This window comes from Castor canadensis, chromosome 4 (genome assembly GCF_047511655.1).
Source record: "Castor canadensis chromosome 4, mCasCan1.hap1v2, whole genome shotgun sequence".
NCBI classification, from domain to species: domain Eukaryota; kingdom Metazoa; phylum Chordata; class Mammalia; order Rodentia; family Castoridae; genus Castor; species Castor canadensis.
Window position 1 is genome coordinate 172,484,914 of NC_133389.1, and position 19,208 is coordinate 172,504,121.

The window sequence follows — 19,208 nt, forward strand, 5'->3', positions numbered from 1 at the left end:
TTAAGAATACACATGCCACAATTATTCTGCATTTTATTTTAGTTTAAAAATGTGCACTCTGAGCGAGACCTTTGTTCTATATGCATGTTTGCTGTGCATGTTCTTTGCAAGTGGGCTAGTTTTGTTCCCATGCCACAGGAGCAGGTGGTATGAAGCTGTTTTGATGAGGTTAAAAGGCTCCTCCCCTCGTTCCCCAAGCAGCAGCCTCAAGTACGTCAGCAGTAATTGTGTTCATGGTTCGGCTGTGCAGGGAGTGGGGAGGCAAAATTGATATCAAATAAGGGTATCAAACTGAGGTCCGATGTTCTATTTAAGTTGTTCATTTTTTTAGCCCCACCCAGGGTGAAAAGCTTATAACTTAAACATCCTCTGTACTAAGAAGATGTATTGTAATTTTTGATGGATTTGTATTTTTTTCCATAAAGACAGAATTAGTATCCACTACATATAGTGGATATAAATGAAGGGATTTCTTTACTCTCTTTTCATTTTATTATATGCTAATCAGACTTCAGCTCGGTTAGATAAGAGAGAGGCTCTGTTGCCTATATGTGAGGCCTTTAATGAGGATGGGAACCCCCAGGGAGCCAAAATCCAAAGTAGAACGATGCTGCTTTTGGGTTTCTTGTCCTTTCTTCAGTTGCTTCTTCTCCCTTTTCCAATGGGCCTAGGGAGTAGGAACTATCCAAGGTGCTAGGATGCAGGCAGCTTTGCTGTTTGGTGCAGACGGATGGCAGAAGCAGAGGAGAGAGATTACTGCTTATTTCAGAAGGTAGGTTCTTTGTTTCAGAATCCCTGATTAATCAGCAGCAGCATCAACAGACTAAGGCAGCTGGAGAGGAGAGAGAGAAGCAGGAAGGGAGGGAGTCAGGAGCAGGGAGGAGGGAGTGGAGAGACAGAGAATGAGAGAGAGAGAGAGAGAGAGAGAGAGAGAGAGCAAGAGAGAGCTGGTTGTCATGGGGGAGGGACGGTGCTACAAGCTAGGCTGCTCCAAACCTTCTGTATGTAAGTTGCAATGAGAAAGAGCATCTTTTTGGCTTAAAGGAGACATTTAGAGAGGATGTTTCTGATTTTTTGTTTTCATTTATTTTTGTCTTCACAGAATATAATCAAATGAGGTACCTTAGCCATCCTGGTGATTGCTTCTGGTCTCGTAATTATCTGTGTAGCAAAGTGGGTAAAATCATTCAATTTCTTCCCTGCTGGACCTGGAAGGAGAGGGGCTGTGTGCTCATCCCCACCCATTAGCTATGCCCTCTTTTCTCTGAATGTCGATTTAAGGAAGCAAGCACCCGTCTTCTGCCACTGCATCTTCCTAGCAAACTTTAAAGGCCATTTTATCTGATAGGAAGGACATCAAGAATGCTCTGATCTCTAGTGATGAAGAATCTGGGATTCGACACTTTTCCCATCCTGATACAATGCACTTTAATTGAAGAAATACTGAGCTGAACTACAAATCTATTTCTTATGGTGCTGGATTACTTCTCCAGAGCTGCCCTGATATCAGACGAGAAAGAGGGCTCTGACAGACACAAGTCACCTTCCGATTATTGCACTTAGCTCTCCCTGGGGACTTACATTTTGGTATGTATCTAATTTTTCAGATATTCTAAGCATGCTAATTGGATCCAGCACTAAATAGATTAAGCAATCTGGTTATGAAATGGAATAGATTTTAGTTAGGGATACTTAATGCTGAAGTTTGCATGTTTTATTAGCTAGAGTGGAAATAAAGCCACAATGAAGGCATCCAGGACTATAGTGAGCCTCAGGCTATTTTTACTCCCTTACCCACTTAGTTACATTGCCATGGAAATGGTTAAACTAGATTTTCATTAGTAAAATAAGCCCTGTTGAATTATTAAAAGCATCGAAAATATGTTCTAGGCTGTTTTAATTGGCATTCAAGTTGTGCATGCTAGTTATTTACTCACTATTCCACACCATAAATATTTTACAACAGACTCTCAGCACATTTGGATCAGCCTAATTTTGCATTCTCAAAAACAAAAAGACACACTATCACACAAAAAAAGCCAAATTATCAGTCATACACCAAAGCTAAAACTGCTTCTTGGTTGATTAGACATAAACCTGTTTGAGAAACATATTGTAATACCAGTCAATATCAGGAAGGTTTCCTTAGTCTTATCACAATAAATATCTTCTGTGAAACTTTAGGTGCACTTGTTTTACTTGGGACACATACCAATTTTGTTGGAGTGTCTCAATTCCTAATTTCTTCAACTACCTAGCAATATTTTGGATTCCAGAAATGTAGGCATTCCATATCTGGAAGAGCTATATATTAAATATTATTGTTCATTCTCACTGAGAAATCTCAATGTTGTTTTTGGTGCTGTAGAAATGTGAATTTTTTCTAAATAAAATTTTAAAATCACCCAGTTGAAGAGGTTGCATGATATAGTTTTGGTCGTTTTAGTATCTAAGAATTTACAATCAAGTAGGATGGAATAATGACCACAGGGCAAGAATGAAAATTAACTCCCTTCCCAATTTTTCACATTTTGTATAATGCTACAATTGATTTTATTTGTTGTATATATTGCCAATTGCCAAATGCACAAATTAATGAGAAAACATGAGGCACACATGCAGAAATTGTGCTGTGTTTCTGTAACATGTGTTATCCAACTCTGCAAAGAAAGGGACTATGTGAAGGACATTAACAATTTAAGAAATAGTGAACACAGACTTGAGAAAAACACTACAACTTCACAGGGGACTAAAGTGAAGGTCAAGAACTTGAAATACCTATAAAGTTTAGAGGGAGAAGTATAAAAATCCTAGAGAAAAAAAGGTTGGCTATTGTTTAAAATCAATCAATCAATCATAAACTCCAACTCAATTAGATGATTTCTATTGCAGCTCTAGTCAGCCATTTATTAAACTGACTGTCTACTTTGCAAATACTGCCTTGTAAGCGTCTGGAACAATTTGGCTCAAGTCTCCAAAAAGTACCTCAGCTACTGGCTCTTTTGCAGGAACCGCTAACATTAGTAGAAATGTGTAGTCTCTTAAGACCATTTGCAAAGACACCTGAAAGTTAGGGGGGATATCTGATTTATGACACTAGTGCATTTACATGGCTTATGCCCATTTTACCCATTTGAGGAAGGGAGATAATGGAGATAAACTAACTGCAAAGTAATCTGATTTCTGAGAAAAAAGTAATCAGTGTCTTTGTAAGTAAGCTTTCTTGCTTATAACTCCAACATTTCCCATTTTGGGAAGAACAGCTGCAGTTAGATGACATTAAGAATGAGAAAATGAGCATGACCATTGTGGGGTTGGGGTTAGGATTTCAAGCATAATCAAAGTGAATTTTTAGGACTAATGTTTGACAGATTATAAGATTTTATTTTACCAGAAAAACAATTTTGATATGGTCTGCCTGAGTTATGACCACACTGTCTAGTATGGTTCATTTATTCCTACTACACGAAGCTAGCATATTTTAGATATTAATTCACATATGTATTTTACATATGTATATGAAGCCTGATAACTTAAATACTTATATTTTCATGTACTATGTGTTTTCAAATTGGTCTAAGTAAATGCAAATAATATAAAAGTTTCCATTCTCCTGCTGAACACCACAATTGCCTCAGGAGACTTTTATTGATTGATTCTACTAGAATCTCTATTTCAGGCAACATGCAATGACTGAAGTAGGAGGGAAAATCAAAATTTAATAATTCAAATCCTAATGATGTCCTTACAGCATTAAGATATGTTAAGACAGTTGTTATTTGAAAACCTCAAATATATAAAAGGTGGAGACTTGAAAAGTTGCCCATCTGCAAGTAAAGTACAAACATAAATTTGGGGTAAAGGTAAATCTCTAGGCTTTCCTCAGGAGAGTTATTACCTTTTTTGCATTGTGCTCCTCCTGCTTATCACAAATAGCATTATAATAATAACACAAAATAAACTTTACCTTTAAGGTTACCTTGCAGGGACCACTGTGGCCAAAAATTTTAGAAACTTCCTATGGAACATGAAGTATTAGGGAGCAATTCACTCCCAAATCAGAGAATTTTCATCCTCTGCCAGCCAGAAAAAGTAGCAAAAATTCAGGTTTATGGCATTGTCACAACCTTTATATCTTGGAAAAACAAGGTTTCAAATGGAGAACAATTTCATTACAAAATTTTGGGTAAACACTGTAGAAGAAAAAAACAAAACAGTGCCCATGAGGCTAGTACTAGTTTTCTCAGATGATATGAGTATAGAACTTTGCTTTAGGTAAATCAAGGTGAAAGTCCATCACAAGTCCATGTCTGAGAAGTCAGGGTGAGCACTCTTCTCGGCCAGTCTTTATGGAACTGGAATGGTTGATATCACAATGTGTGAAATTACACTAATGGAGGAATTTGTTCTGAATTTTAAGCAAATGGAAGGGAAATTTTTAAACATATATGTCGAGGAAGCTGGCATGCTGGATATTTATCTGATTCTTTTTGCACATCCTTTTTTCAACCACAATCTGTAACTAAAAAAGTCTTACATGTCATGGGGGAAATTCAATTAAATACCCTCTCTCTGTAAACTGAGCCTATGCACAATTGATTCCTTAACTGACAATAGGAATAGTCCACATAAATGTGGTCTTAGTTCAATTCTTTTGCATGCACATATTTCTCAAAAATGTCTCCTATTTTTCCATTTTAACACTAAGGATTCAGGAGTGTCTAAGCTCCTTGGGAACCCTGGATAAAAGACATAGTTACTTAAAGAGGAAAAAGAGAAAGCAATTTCTTTTTATTTTACGTTTCTATGGATTCCGTGTAGGTATACTTAGTTTATGCTCCACATGTACATGTCTGGAAATGATTTTGTTTCTGTGAGAACAATTATAAAGAAAAGTATAGTAAGTTTCATCTTTACCTTCATTGTACTTTTGTGCAAGCACAATGGTGGCTTGCACAAAAGAGAAATAATGAAGTGGTTAACTCAATACAAAGCCAAAAGTCTAATGTTTCAAACATGGGAAGAATTCCACCAGTTGAAATTGGTGCATCTTAGCTGAGTTGAGTGAAATTTCAAATTTGGGGAAGTGTCACAATATCATATAAAAGTAATGTTTTTGAAGGGTGTGGCCAACAGAAGAAAAGTAACAAAGTGAAAGAGTGAAATAAAATAGAAAGTTTAACAATTGGTCATCTGATTGTATTTAAGCTACTATCTATACCTTTTATAATAATGGTCACAATTCTAGACACAGTAATCTAAAAAAATAAACAAAAGGCATCTCTGTTGAATGCAGAATACAGCAGTGGGGGATAACTCTAAAGAACGATGTGAAGTTATCTGTGTATTGTGTAGGGTTTCTGATTAGGTCACTTTAGCTGTTTTCTCAGGAGAGTCCCTGACCTGAATTTTAAATGTTGATCACAAATTCCTGGGATACACACACATACACACCGTTTCTAAGTCCTATTTGCCTTTCAAATGAAAACCACAGATGCCAGTTTTTAACCAAAGCTTCAGGAGGGTAGGTAGGTGGGGCTAAAATCTCTCATTTAATTTTAACAAAAATGCTTACAAACAGATACTATTTCAATTGAAATGACTGCCCATAGAGAAGCAAAAATTTCTCTTTAACCTCACCCACTCTGTTGTCGCCTAACTACAGGTCTCCTAAAAGAGATTCTTGCTTACTGAGCTGTTTCTGCAGATGCCACCTGGAGGAGGGAACTCCATTTTCCTCTTAAGAAATGGAGATCTTCTAGGATGTCAACTGAGGAAAGAGATGCTGAGGATAAGCTTTGCAAAATACTCATAAACAAGATTGTCAAAGGGCAGAAATGAACTTGACTTAATATCAATGCTCAAACTACAGCCAAGTCTTTGATGATACAGAGCATGCTTTAGTCAGCACCCATCTTAGGGATAAACATGCATTTCTGAATGACAAGCAGATTTATGATCTTACTTGACTGTATGCTCTTACTGTACCAAATGGTAGCAGGTGTAATAAGAAGACAATTAACATGACGCTCTCTTTCTTTTAGTGAGGTCATGAATATACTCACTGTATGTGAAATATGGTTATGTTGCCTAAGAAATACCCTTTAGCAGAGTTGGAGAATCTGAGAGACTGGATGAGCTCCAGGGTCCCTAGGCCCAGTCCTCTTATTTTCTAGGTGTGGACAATAAGAAAAAGTAAGTAAGTGGCTCCAATGCATTAGTTAGTGAGGAAATGTACTAACTCCTAGTTTGGCCACCATTTGCTCATCTTTTATTAAGAAAATTAAACTGCCTCAAATATTCTAATCACCTGTTTCAAAGTAAAATTATGCTTATCGGGAAGCTATGTTATTAAATGTAATCTTGTCCCCAATTAAGAATTGGGAAAATTGTCTCATAGCAATGTTGCTGACTAATAATTATGATCAGGCTTATTGATAACTTATATGCTTTTTCTAACTGAATCCTTCCAACATATCAACTCCAATCACCATTTTTAAAAGTTGTGGACACCGGAGTTTAAACATGTTAATTAATTTACACAAATTGAGAGACTTATAAGTTCCTTAGATGGGAGTTTCAAGTCATATGACAAGACTTCCCATCTGTGCCCCTTACAAGATGGTTTCAGCACTTCACCTACATTGTAAATTACCTTCTGCATGTGGATGAGTAAACAGAATATTGTGATGCTTAAGCATTGATAGGGTCCTAGTCCATCTTTGAAGGCTACTTATAATTGTTGAAAACTGTTCTTTGTTTACACTCAAAAATGGTGAAAACAAAGACTAAATGATCGACTAGTAAAATGATCAGTGCTCTCATCACATGTAATGCAGTTATATTATGGTTTGGGGTCTTACACTGCAGGTGGCATTTTGAAGGACATAACTTGGCCTTCATTAGTTCCTGGTTCACAACAGGTGCTCAATAAATATTTGAATAGATGAATGACCATGGCATTAAATATCTTCCTAGAATCAGGTGACATGAGTATGTATATTTTCAGACTGTGATGTTTTACTGGATGTTATGATTGATTTGCATCTAAACAATTTAATTCCCAGGAAAATAACCATAACCCCATTATACATATTTTACAATAACATTATTTAACATTTTCTCAGGAGAAAAACAATATAAATCCAGCCAATTTGAAAGGCCATTCACAAATAATGTCTATAGGTAAAAAGTTAACTTGTCAACAATCAGATATATAAGCTGTGTAAGAATTAGTAGTGTTATTTGGTTTGGATGAAAACTTCAGGGAAAAAATTAAAGCCTTGGGACGATAATGCCTCTCGCATCTGGGAAGTATACAGTTTTGGGGGGCAGAGTAAGAGTGATCATTTCCAGGCTGTGGCATTATCTCTAGAGTCTTTGCACTACTGACCTGGCTTGCTTAACTTTGGCAAAATTAATTGCTATAAAGTTAGGGCATCTTTTTTACCCAGGCCCATCTAGTGCTGAAGTTCTCGGTAGAAGTGAATTCCTGTAAATGATAATGCTTTAGCTTTCTGAGGTTTTCTTGTATCCCCTTCCCACAAATGAAAATCGTTTATAGCAGCAACTTCCTCTTCCTCTGTGTGTCCACCACTTAAGCATCTAATCTGATGGACTGATATTAAAATACAATTTAATTACATTAGATAGTTGGAATTAAAAGGCCATTTCATCTCAAATCCAATAGAGCTTAAAATTATACAAAGCAAAATAAAAATTTGACATAATATAAAATCATAAGTCAACAAACAACTCTTGCTAGCTTCTGGTTTCAAAATGTGTTTAGGTTGGAGACGAAATGCTTAAATTCAGTGGGAGCTTCAAATATGGATTAACTGTCAGCTGAAATGCCAACAAACCTGGAAAGTGAAATTTCCATATCTATGATCCAGGCCTCAAAACCTGCTTATTCTTATAAAAACAGAACAAAAATGGTTCATAATTGAAAAAAATGAAAATCTTAGACTTTTACATTAAATAATTGGATTAGTATGTTCAACATGTATTTCTAAGCCTTTTGGAAAACTGAGGTACAAAATAACTTAATTTTTGTTATTGTTGCTGTTGTTGAGAGAATATTGCTATCTACTACAGGGTGGCCTGTAACTCACTATGCAGCCCAGATGGCCTCTAACTCAGGATTACAGGCAGGAATCACCATACCCAACAATTTATAACCACTAGCAGTTTATAACCAACAATTTATATAAAATGGCCAACTTTTTCCTCTAATGTTAATTGGTTTTTATTTTTATTTTTTCATTCTGATTCAATTCTGTCAGTTTTCTATAACAGCAAATATGCAATTGAGGCTAGTAAACTTTATTAAACTAGAAGAGAAAATTATTTTTCTGAGATTAATTTTGCTTAGTTTCTATTTGTTATTTGCTAAAGCAAAATTTCTTTAGCCACCATCTTCAATTATTTGCAAACCTGCCCCTCAAGACATGCTGGTTTTCATATTCTACTTGCTTATCCATCTATCCATTTATCTGTCTATCCATCCATCTGTCCATCCATCCATCCATCCATCAATCCCCTTGTATCAATTTAACCTTAATATTGTTGTCAATCTTCTTCCCATACTTTTATTATGATACTAGCTAACTTTATGCATCTATTGTTGAACTTCATTTGAAGTTCTTCATATCCCTCATCTCACTTAATCTTCACATCAGCAAGAGGTAGGAGTTATTACTACCACCCATTTTACAGATGAAAATAATATATGCCAGTTAAAAGTTTTGTGTTTTTAAATTTTGTTTTAATTTGAGTTTGATTTCTCAGTTATTTTTTCCGTGGCTTAAAATTTTAAACCTTCAGGTAGCAATTATCTAGCAAATTTTCATTTCTGAAATTACCAGATTGATCAGGATTTATATGGTTCTGACGGTCTACAATATTTGTGTTATAGTGAGGTATAGTTTAAAGCTATAATAGAGGACCATTATGGAAAATAATGGAAGCTCACAAAAAAATTATGTCCCATGCAAACTATATTAGAAATGTGTCTTTCCATGATTGCTGTTATATTTTGTATGAGTATTTCAGATTAACAAATTTTAATTTAAAATTATAACAACATACATAATACAATCATTTTTCAAATAATTTTGACATTGTATTTTAAATTGCAGAGAAAAATCTTTGTTTAATTGAAAAGAAATTAAACTTCTTTTATGTTATGTATAATTGATATAGGAATACATTTTTATGAAATGAAATCATGACTTTAATAAGCCAAATATTTATCTTCAAATGCAATATATGTTCTTTCATGTCAGCTTTCATTACAGGACCTTTGGCCTTTGGCCTGCTAAGGTTGCTGCTTTGAGGGAGTTTGATACTCAGGTAACAGTTATTTAATATTACTTCAAATACTCTGGGGGCTTATAATTTCTAATGAGGCATTTTCTCCAATTAGAGAATTTAAATTAAAATGCATAAATCTGATCTAGTCATAAAAATACAGCAGTGATAAGGAAAGATACATTTCTAATATAATTTGAATAGGATACAGTTCTTTTTGACCATTATTTTTCATATCATTCTTCTATAATGCTTCATACTATAACTTTCCCAAATATTGTAACTCACCTGGATCACGTGAATCGTGAACAGTATGATAACACTTTGGAGATTTGGCCCAACAAAATATTAAGGAAATAGCAAACACTGATTTGATCCCCACCTTTGCTAATGGTGTGCTGTGTTTTCACCCTGCAGGAAGTATTCCTTTTACATGCTACCCTCCAAGATGATGAGTGCTAATCCTGAGGGAGACCCTTTGGACACTTTTCTTCAGTATATTGAGGATATGGGGATGAAGGCATATGATGACCTGGTTATTCAGAATGCATCTGACATTGCTCGTGAGAATGATCGCTTAAGAAATGAAACAAACCTGGCCTATCTGAAGGAGAAGAATGAAAAACGCCGAAGACAAGAAGAAGCAATAAAGCGGTAAATATAAATATATATATATAGCAAATATTGTGCACATGAGGAAGTATGTGAGTGCTACTAAGACTGTGTGTTATTACCTAGTCAAGTAGGGTTTTGTAAGACTCAGTTGACTGATAAGGTGAAAGCAGCATCTGAATTGTAGCAAAAACTTCATCCATCTCATGGGTAGAGTCTGCTTTTTTAGTTAACAAAAGTTATTTACTTGTATGTTGTGCATATGGTAGACAGATGGGCTGGGGACAGAATTCAGTTTCCTCCAAATAAAGGCTCATGCTCAACAACATTTTGTTTATGGCACAAGGGGACATATGAACATGTTAATAGACAGAGTTTGATGGAAATTTCTAACTTAAAAACCTTTGTTTATAGTTCTTGAAATAGAGTTCATCTTCTTCCTAGAATATGACTAAGACTCATCAATAATGAGATGTTGGCAGGTGGAATCCTTGGTGTGTGGTCTCTGTGCAGAATTGTACTGTTTTGGTCTCTTGTCTGGTACCAAAAAGTTTGCTTAAATAAAATTACTCTTGTGTTATAAAACCTACCAGCTATAAGCTAATGAGGCCCATCCTTCAACCTTCCAAATTAAGGTTAAATTTGTTAACTGATATCAAAAGAAGGGTAAATATGGCTTCATTTTTCAAGAGAATGTTGCAGTGGTTTAGGTGTGTGTTTGTGTGTGTGTGTGTTTTCCAGTAGTAAAGGTGGATACATGTCAGGTTTTTGATAGAGTCTTGTTTCTTCACTGCTGTGTGCAAAAATCCCAAATATAGGAAATTAATTCATGTCAATTAACTGGATAACTGAATAATCACAGGATATTTTGATAGTTCCTTATGGATTTTCACCTAATTTGGCATTAGTACTTTTGCTTAGTCTCTGAGATTATGATCTGAAGGAAAGAAAGTATTCTTTTAGAATGAACTATTTACACTCATTGAGATGCCAGATAATGTTGCACTTTTGCAACAATTTATGGAAGGTAATTTTATATGAGTCAGAAAAAAAATACAAAAACCAATTTTTAGAAGGCTCTTTTGAAAGAATATCTGCTTTTCCCCCTCTGGACTATTAAAATAGAAATTTATTTTATTACCTGGTCTAAAATGTAAAATTTCATAAAAATTTTAACATTTGAATATGTTTATCTTTAAAATCAATTTATTTATTGCTGGGAGCTATATTAGTTTATATTAGTTTTTTGTTTCTGCCCAATTTTAATTGGTATTGTAGATTCTGTTCTAGGATACACTAATGGCTTTCCTTAAGGTTTTTTTTCTGTGAAGGCTTTTTGATGGACTCCTGTGAGTGTGGGAGCATTTTACTTTAGTTTTGAGTCTGGGTTGTTTGAAATTCAAAACAAAAATGTGGCTGATGTGATTTCTAAGTGACTTTATCTCTACAATTCAAAATGTCCTAATTTGCCATTAAAACACAATGGTTAATTCTTTTTTATAAACATTCAAATACAATTATTTGCTGAATCATTCCATTAGATTTTATGGAACACACAAAGTATGTTTATAAGTCTTTCTAGACTTTGTGTTTTGTTAATAACCTTACAGATTTCTATGTAAAGATCCATAGATACTAACAACAAAAAATGGCTCAGTTTTAGATGGTGAACTGTGATGTGTTCGTAGGGTTACATCCAACAACTCCAAGGAAGCCTGAAGTCCAAGGCTCTTAAGAATGGGAATTCAGTTAGGTGGAGACACAGCAAAACCCTGTTACTGCATAATAAGTGAGATCCCATTAGGTGAACTTGGAGTTGGTTCCTGTTGGACTAATCAGGCAATATTTTCCAGAATAATTTTTCAAAGCCTAAAAAGTAAAGATTGCTCAGATCACATATTGAATTGAAAAAGTTCCAAGTGATCTGGAGATATTTATTTTCGTATCACCAGGAGATAAAACACGTCTAGCCCAGTTTGAGAACGGTGTAAAAACCAGGATTAAATCACCCTACCCTGCCCCCCAAGCTATGTTCTAATTGACTGGCTGATGATGGTTTGAACTAGGATGGCAACAGTAAACTTGGGGTAAAATAATCGAACTGAACATTCTAATTGATTAGTAAGAGAAATGAATTAAAGGTAGATCTTGAGTTTGTTCTGTTGTTGACACTTCTATTTTATTTGATTTTTGCCTGCACTAAGAGAATGATGTATATCTATTTAATGAAATGTCAAAGACTGAAAGTGGACCAAGTTTTCAATATATGTCAAGGAGCAAGAACTCAGCTTTGGTACACCAATCTTGAAAAACCTTTTAAATACCCAAGTAGAGATTTTGGATAGAGACTTGGATATAAATATCTAAGATTTATGGAAGAGATCAAAACTGGAGGTATATTTGTGATAGCCACCTTCCATTGTTTTCATAATTGTGAACATTGATGAGGATAACTAAAATTTAGACAGAGATGGTTAAGAACCCAGGACTGTTCCCTGGGGCATCTAATTGCTCACATGATAAGAACTATGGAAGAGTTCAGTAAGTATACTTGGTAAGAAGAGAAGAATCATAAAGGAGAATGGTATAACTCAAAGTGAATGTCAAAAATGACTAAAGGAGAGAGGTTTTGCGATTGATCAAATCTATAGAAGTCTACGAATGGACCATTGTATTTTACCACATTAATGTTATTGAGAACAGTTTCATTGATGGGCTGGGGATAAAACCCAATGAATTATGAAAATGGGAAGAAGGGAATTGAAACAAAATAAAAAGAACTATTTAGAAGATTTTTGATGTTTAAAGAATTAAAAACAAGAGTAGTTAGAAGGGCAAGTGTGATTTATGGTAGAATTTTACTTAGTTTTGATTTGTTAAGAAGGGAGTAAACTAGCATTATTTAAAATGCTGATGTAAAATGATTACTATGGAAAGGGAAATATTAAATACTTAGCAGAGGGAAAAATATTTACTGCTTGAACAGGTGGGAAGACAGACATCTTAGGTGGAGCACAGACAGCTCCACCATAAAAGAAAAGATGCCATAAAGATGTGTTCACATGGGAAAATGACTGATGAATGAATGAAGGACTGTAAACCAGCACAAAAAGTCTAAAAATGGCTCTTTAAAGACAGCAGCATAAACTTAAATTGGGAGCAAACTATGGTAAAAATATGTGGAAGAAAACAGAGCATCTGAAATAACCAGTAGAAAAAGAAACAAGAACAGTTACTGAGAAGTTCCTTCTTCTTGCTTCCAGAAGCTTTGGCACAGCTAAAGCTGTAGAATGGAAGGAAGGATGGAAGCCTGAGGTGGAGGACAAGTTCTAAGTGGAAAACAGTATGCTGGGAAGATAATCCAAGGGGCAAGCCTGTCCCATGCCTGGGGTGGTGGAGCAGATCATACAGGGAGCTTCATTTACTGGGAGCTACTCACACCCAGGTCTCCCTCAAACTCACCTCAAAGATAATCTTAGGTAGTGAATTGAATGGTAATGGCAAAAATGATTATGAACAGATACCAGTGATAGTCAGTATGAAGTAAGGTCAGTCATATCCCAAGTAATGGTTACACGTGCTAGGAATTGAAGGGTGTGATATGTGTCTTGCTATCTATAACTATTCTTCCTGATTTCCTCTCTCACAAATCACTTTCTGGAATTCTCATCTAACACGTACATAACTTTAGAAGGGTTAGAATGCTAGTAGAAGCTCCAAAATTGTTGAAACTTCCCTGATTTTTTTTTTCCTTTTCCAAAGCATGACAGTATAGATGTCTCTGGATATTGTCAGGGGAGGGGACTGGAAGGAGAAAAGTGAAAGAAACCAGACAAGCAATGTTTGACCAGAGGAGACCAAAGCCCTCTCCCAGTGCCTTGTGACAGGATGGCTGTGGGTACCTCATCAAGGTACCCACAGAGGTACTTGCTCAGATCCAGTCTTGGCAGTACTGTAAAGTACGAATACAGTTTTTCTTTGTTTCTATGAAGACTAATAAAATGAGGTTCTAATGATTTAAAAATAAAAATAGTTTTTTTTTTCTTATTCTATCCTCAAAGCACATTTTTGGAATTGCTTCAACTTTCCTGATAAGAAATGTGTGTTTTCATATATTAAGAAAGCCCATAGCAGAATTCTAAACCCATGGGCATTTGGGGGTTCTAGTGATGATGACAGACACAAAATGCCCACATCTAAATTTAACACACATTTTAATATTTTTAGCATTTATTTATGACAAATAGAGAAAATTCAATGTGACATTAATGAACATGGTCTAATCAATTAAAATTACTTAATGCCTCTGATGAGTGCTGTCTTTAACATATACTGTGTTTTAATCTCTAGAATATAAATGCTGAAAATCTAAAGACACAGCATGTTTGACCTTGAAAAGGCAAGGATGATAATTCTCTGTGAAATATGCCAGTTGCAATTTCAGATATGTGCAGGCTGCCAAGGATTGCTTAAAAAATGGAAATAGGATTTCATATGATTGACCTTCTGCATCACATATGTGCTGAGATGCCTTTTGTGCTGAAGCTGGGAAGCTTAAAACACTGAGCTCTTAGAAAGAGAATATCCTCCTAGATTCTCAGTCATCCAAGAGCGATACGGGCCCAGTTCCTTATTTTTAAACTAACTTAAGCCTCTTGTCACCATTAACTTTCTTGTACCTTCATTTCCATTTCTTACATAGGATTTTACTGAAAAGGCTTGCCATGAAAAAAATACTAAATAAATAGTGTGATGCTCTTAAGTGTTTTTTCTTAACAGTTTTCAAGCAACATTTGGTCAGACACAAAAAGAAAGACTTAAGAAAAATTAATGGAAGAATTACAAAATTCTTTCACTGGTTCATGTTTTTTGCTATTTTTAAATTCTACTGATTTTGTGCAGGCACTGTTAAATGATATTTGCTTTTTATTAAAAAGACCAGAAGAACACAATCATGTAAAACTTAGAGCTTCTTACAAGTGAATTCATTCTAGATGGGTGTCAAGAGCTTATTTTGTCACATGAGGAGGGGGAAAAGATAAGAAACAGAAATTATAGTGTATTAAACTATTGACATCACTCAATAACCAACCAGTAAGAAGAAAGTGAAGATCAGTGAGAAAAGATCAGACCACAACCTGTAAAGCAATACCAACATGTGCCTCTGAGCTTAGCCCTCTCCTCAACCCCAGACTTTCACTATTTACAGGCAACCCCTTGATGAGGTCATTAAGTAAGGAAATTCACAGCAGAATATGAACAATCAAAAGCTTATCCTACACACCAAAGGTACGATTAGGTTTTAGAATTCCCTTCAAGCAAATTTCTGTTTCTGAATTCTGTAACTAGTCACTGCACCATTCATTTTATGTTGCTATTAGCTATAGTAGTTTCTAAAACAGTATAAGAAATATGCCTTAAATTAAAACACAATACAAAAATTTGTTCCCAGTTTCTATCCTTCCTAGTATAATTTCTGCTATAGGAAGGGGCTAGATGTTGTTTTTCTTTTTTTTCTAATGAAACAAATGTTATATTAGTGAAATTTCCCCAAATGTTGTGAGTCTGGAAGACAGCTCTCAACTTCAACAAAGTGGTTCTGACACAAAGGACTACTTGGGCTGATTAGCAATGTTTCTATTCCCTATGGATGCCCTCCAGGGATCTATACGAGGTTATATTTCCTCTTTAAAATGACAGTCAGAAATGAAATTAGATTACTTACAGATCCTTTAAAAAAATACATGCAATTGCATATTTTAGTGTGTGTACTTGAAAGCTTTTTATACTTGAGGGTTCCAGAATTTCTGTCATTCAAAGAGAGCCAAAAGACCACTAAAATATATCTTTTGGAAGTTAATGGAGAAAAATACATTAAAAATACAAATAAAACTATTTGCTTTTCTTTTAGAAACACAAAACAAATGGTTATGAGTTGGTTAATATTTCAAATTATTTTTTATCTAAAGGACTACTTACACAGAGAGCTCTTATTAAAGAAATGTTAACAGTTACATAAATTCTCTTTAGAGAGCTGTGGCTTCTGGAATCACACCTACAATATGTGGCAGAAGACTTTATGGTAATAGGGTACGTGTTGAAGTGCATTTTGGTGAATGATATACCCACTGAGTGCAGCATGAATAGCTATTATGCTCACAAATAACTCATCCTATTGGGTTTGCTTTCATTGGAGGCATGTAAAAAACGAAATGCCTTATTTGTATATCAAAAATCATGTTGAAGCATCATTGCACAAGTGGAGAAGACAGTTAAATGAACAAAGGTTCAGAAACACAACAATCTCCAGAAAGCTTGAGAGTATACAGAAATGATTTGCAGGTAGTATAGAAATTCTCTACAGTAGGCATGGCCCCTGCGCTTGGAGAAGTATAGGATAAAAGTCGTTAGCCATCTTATCTAGAAGCGAACTCAAAGCTGTAGTGAGTCAGGGTCTGGCTGCCATGAATCTGTTGATCTGATCTGATGTGAGTTTCTGACCTAATTTTGCAGTAGGACTTAGTGCTTAGGCAGAGAAAACAAGGTTAATGTGTTGATAAGGGGTGAGATTAAATAGCAGACAGTATCTTAATAACCCCGTCTAATTTTGGCTTCCTCTTGTGTTTGTGATTAATTTGAATCACTTTTCTATTAATCATTTTAGAGGACCACAAGCTGCTTTGCTTGTTTTTATGTTAAAACTGTGTGTCCAGATTGTTTTTTCAAAGCTAAAACAAGATATTCAGACATGGGAGTAATTTTACTTATAGTACCAAATGCATGGGGAGGTTTTTGTATTCATAAAACTGTTGAATTAGAAAAGTCAATTACTCACCTTGGCCATCTCCCACTGACTCCTTTTTATTAAGCCAGAAGCCACATCTCTAAGATTTTTTTAAGTACTGATGGTGAGAGTTAATGTTGTTGAACGTATATCTGAGGACACCCCTATGCTAATCAAATGGTGTTGATCCTCCTGGCTCATTGTTTTCAGTAGGGCTCACTCACTGTCCTAAGATGATTAATAGGAATTTCAGAAATCATCCTTTACAATTTATATTGCACCTACATTTGTAAGAGTGATGACCCAAGGTTCCTCATTCAGCCACCTGTCAGCATAGATTGGCAGCTCCTGTTAAAGTTAGGCCTACTCCAGGGTCTCTACATGTACCTTTTCCAGAATGACTTATACTTTGGTTGTTTTGACTATAATCTTATCCTGGACATAGCACTGGCTTTATGTTTTAAGAAGTTTAGTGTCTGTTCTATATCTGAAATAAACAGGCAGATATTAGTGAGAGGAGGGGCTTTTCAGGATAGAGTCACATATGGGCCGGTCAGTTAGCCTGAGATCGGCAATGCAGAGGAAATCACAGAGAAGAGTAGACTTCCCAAATACCCAACCCAGAGACAACTGAATGACCAAAAAGATCCCTGCTGGGAAACTTAAGGTACTGTTTCTTTTAGAAATAGTGTTAAATTTGTAGAGATGCTTATAAATACTTTAACTATATTCTTTCATATAAGGGTATTTCTTTAGACTATTAGAGGATATTGTCGGTATTTTAACTAAAGATGGCCTTATGAAAAGTTAAAAAAAAAAAAACAGAAAAGGAAAAGGAATTCTTATGGAGCAAGGCTCTGAGTCAAGGGATTTTATTTAGCTACAAAAACTGCAGTATCTTTTGGAGAACGTGTCTAATGTAACAAATGAAATTGTTAGAGCAAGCCTGAACATGCTAACACAATTGCTCCAAGGCTTCTGTCGAACTCTGAGGTTCCCTGAATAAAATGTCTTCACTATAAATGTATGGGTTATCTTCAAATTAGTTTTAATCATGAACTGATAGAAGGCAAATCAAAGCATCCCCCCAATGAATGTCTGTTTAAAACAGTTAAAATTTAGTTAGTTAAAATTTATTCTCAGTAATGCTCATATTAGGATTACACAAAATATTATCCATGTATGTTTGAGAATGTGCACAAAGCTAGCCTGTCAGCATGCAGAGGGCAAAAAAAGATAATTTTTGCTTTGTCTTAGAAGAAAGTAGTTTTAATAAAGATGTACAAGGAAGGTTTTTTTTTTTTAAAGAAGAACCAGCATTTAAAATCCATTATTTTAATTAGTAAATTGCATTTTAGTCTCTGATTTTGGGCTAAGTATACCACTCAATATATTCTGATGTTAAAATCAAGGATGAAGTGGGTGAGCACTGAGTGAAGAACATTACTGAGTAGACTTAATTTTCTATTCTGCTGATGTTTATGTGTTGTTGCTGTATGTAGTTTTTATTAAATATTTATTGAGTGTCATGATGTCAGGCATTGCTCTAGGTGCCTAGGATAAAGCAGTGACAAAAGAGCAGAAAATACTTGCTACTCTATAACCTGGGATCTACAACCTGGTGATGGTGGTAGGGACAGAAGCAAGGGGAGACAAACATAAAACAAAGAATAAGTTAAAATGTGACAAATTCTGTGAAGAAAACTGAACCAGGGAATTATGGTTTGGGGGCATGGAGAGGGTGAAACTCAAAGTAAGTTGCTCAGGGAGTTTCATGGTGGATGTCACATTGGAGTGAGAACCTGAAATACAAGAGGGAAGAAGTCATGCTCTCTGGGAAAAAGGTTTCCAGGAAGAAGGAACATCGGGAGAAGAGGTTGTAGGCAGGAACATTCCTGCCACATTGGAGGAATGTCAAGGGCAACAGTGTGGCTGGAACAGAGCACAGTGAATGAGATGGAGTAAGGTGAAGAAGGTTAGAGGATCAGATCAGAGGCAGTCGCAGTTGATCCTGAAAGGACATGGAGATTACAACAGAACCTCAGCTTTTACTAATGGTGAAAGGAGGATGAGATGGCAGGCCATTGATATGTTTTAAGAGGAAAAGTGTTGTGATATGACTTACGAAATTTACCTATTGGGATGCCACAGAAACAATTGAGACAAAGGAAGACTGTGGCTTGGACCACCTGGAGGTGGTTGATGTAGTAGAATTTTAAAGGTAGAATGGGCAGAATTTGGTGACAGATTTGGATGTGGGGTATGAGAGCAACACTGAATGATATTTCCATTACCTGGTATGGGAAAGACACTAGAAGAAGGAGGTTTGTGAGAAAGGTATTGGAAATATTAACTTTGAGATGTCTATTAGGCTTCCATGATTTAATATATTTGTTAGAATTCTGTGGTTTATTTTAGAAAATTTGTAGGTATGAGGTTAAAGAATTGTGTAAAAATTTCAAATACTTTTATAAAACTCTAAGTTATATGCACACATACA

The 19,208-nt window shown here is 35.4% G+C and overlaps 1 protein-coding gene across 3 annotated transcripts in view; it reads left to right on the forward strand.

The window, feature by feature from the left end:
- The first annotated feature begins 237 nt into the window (after positions 1-237).
- Positions 238-19,208, forward strand: part of Nyap2 (neuronal tyrosine-phosphorylated phosphoinositide-3-kinase adaptor 2) — a 252,225-nt gene continuing 233,254 nt past the window's right edge. Inside the window, exons 1-3 of one of the 3 annotated variants that reach the window (XM_074071867.1) lie at positions 238-772; positions 1,103-1,587; positions 9,730-9,966. In XM_074071867.1, the coding sequence (XP_073927968.1) occupies positions 9,746-9,966 (221 nt within the window). In that variant the 5' untranslated portion in view covers positions 238-772; positions 1,103-1,587; positions 9,730-9,745. Of the gene's footprint in view, positions 773-904; positions 1,006-1,102; positions 1,588-9,729; positions 9,967-19,208 lie in introns of those variants that run through there. The other 2 variants (XM_020151544.2, XM_074071866.1) reach the window with 2 other exon arrangements.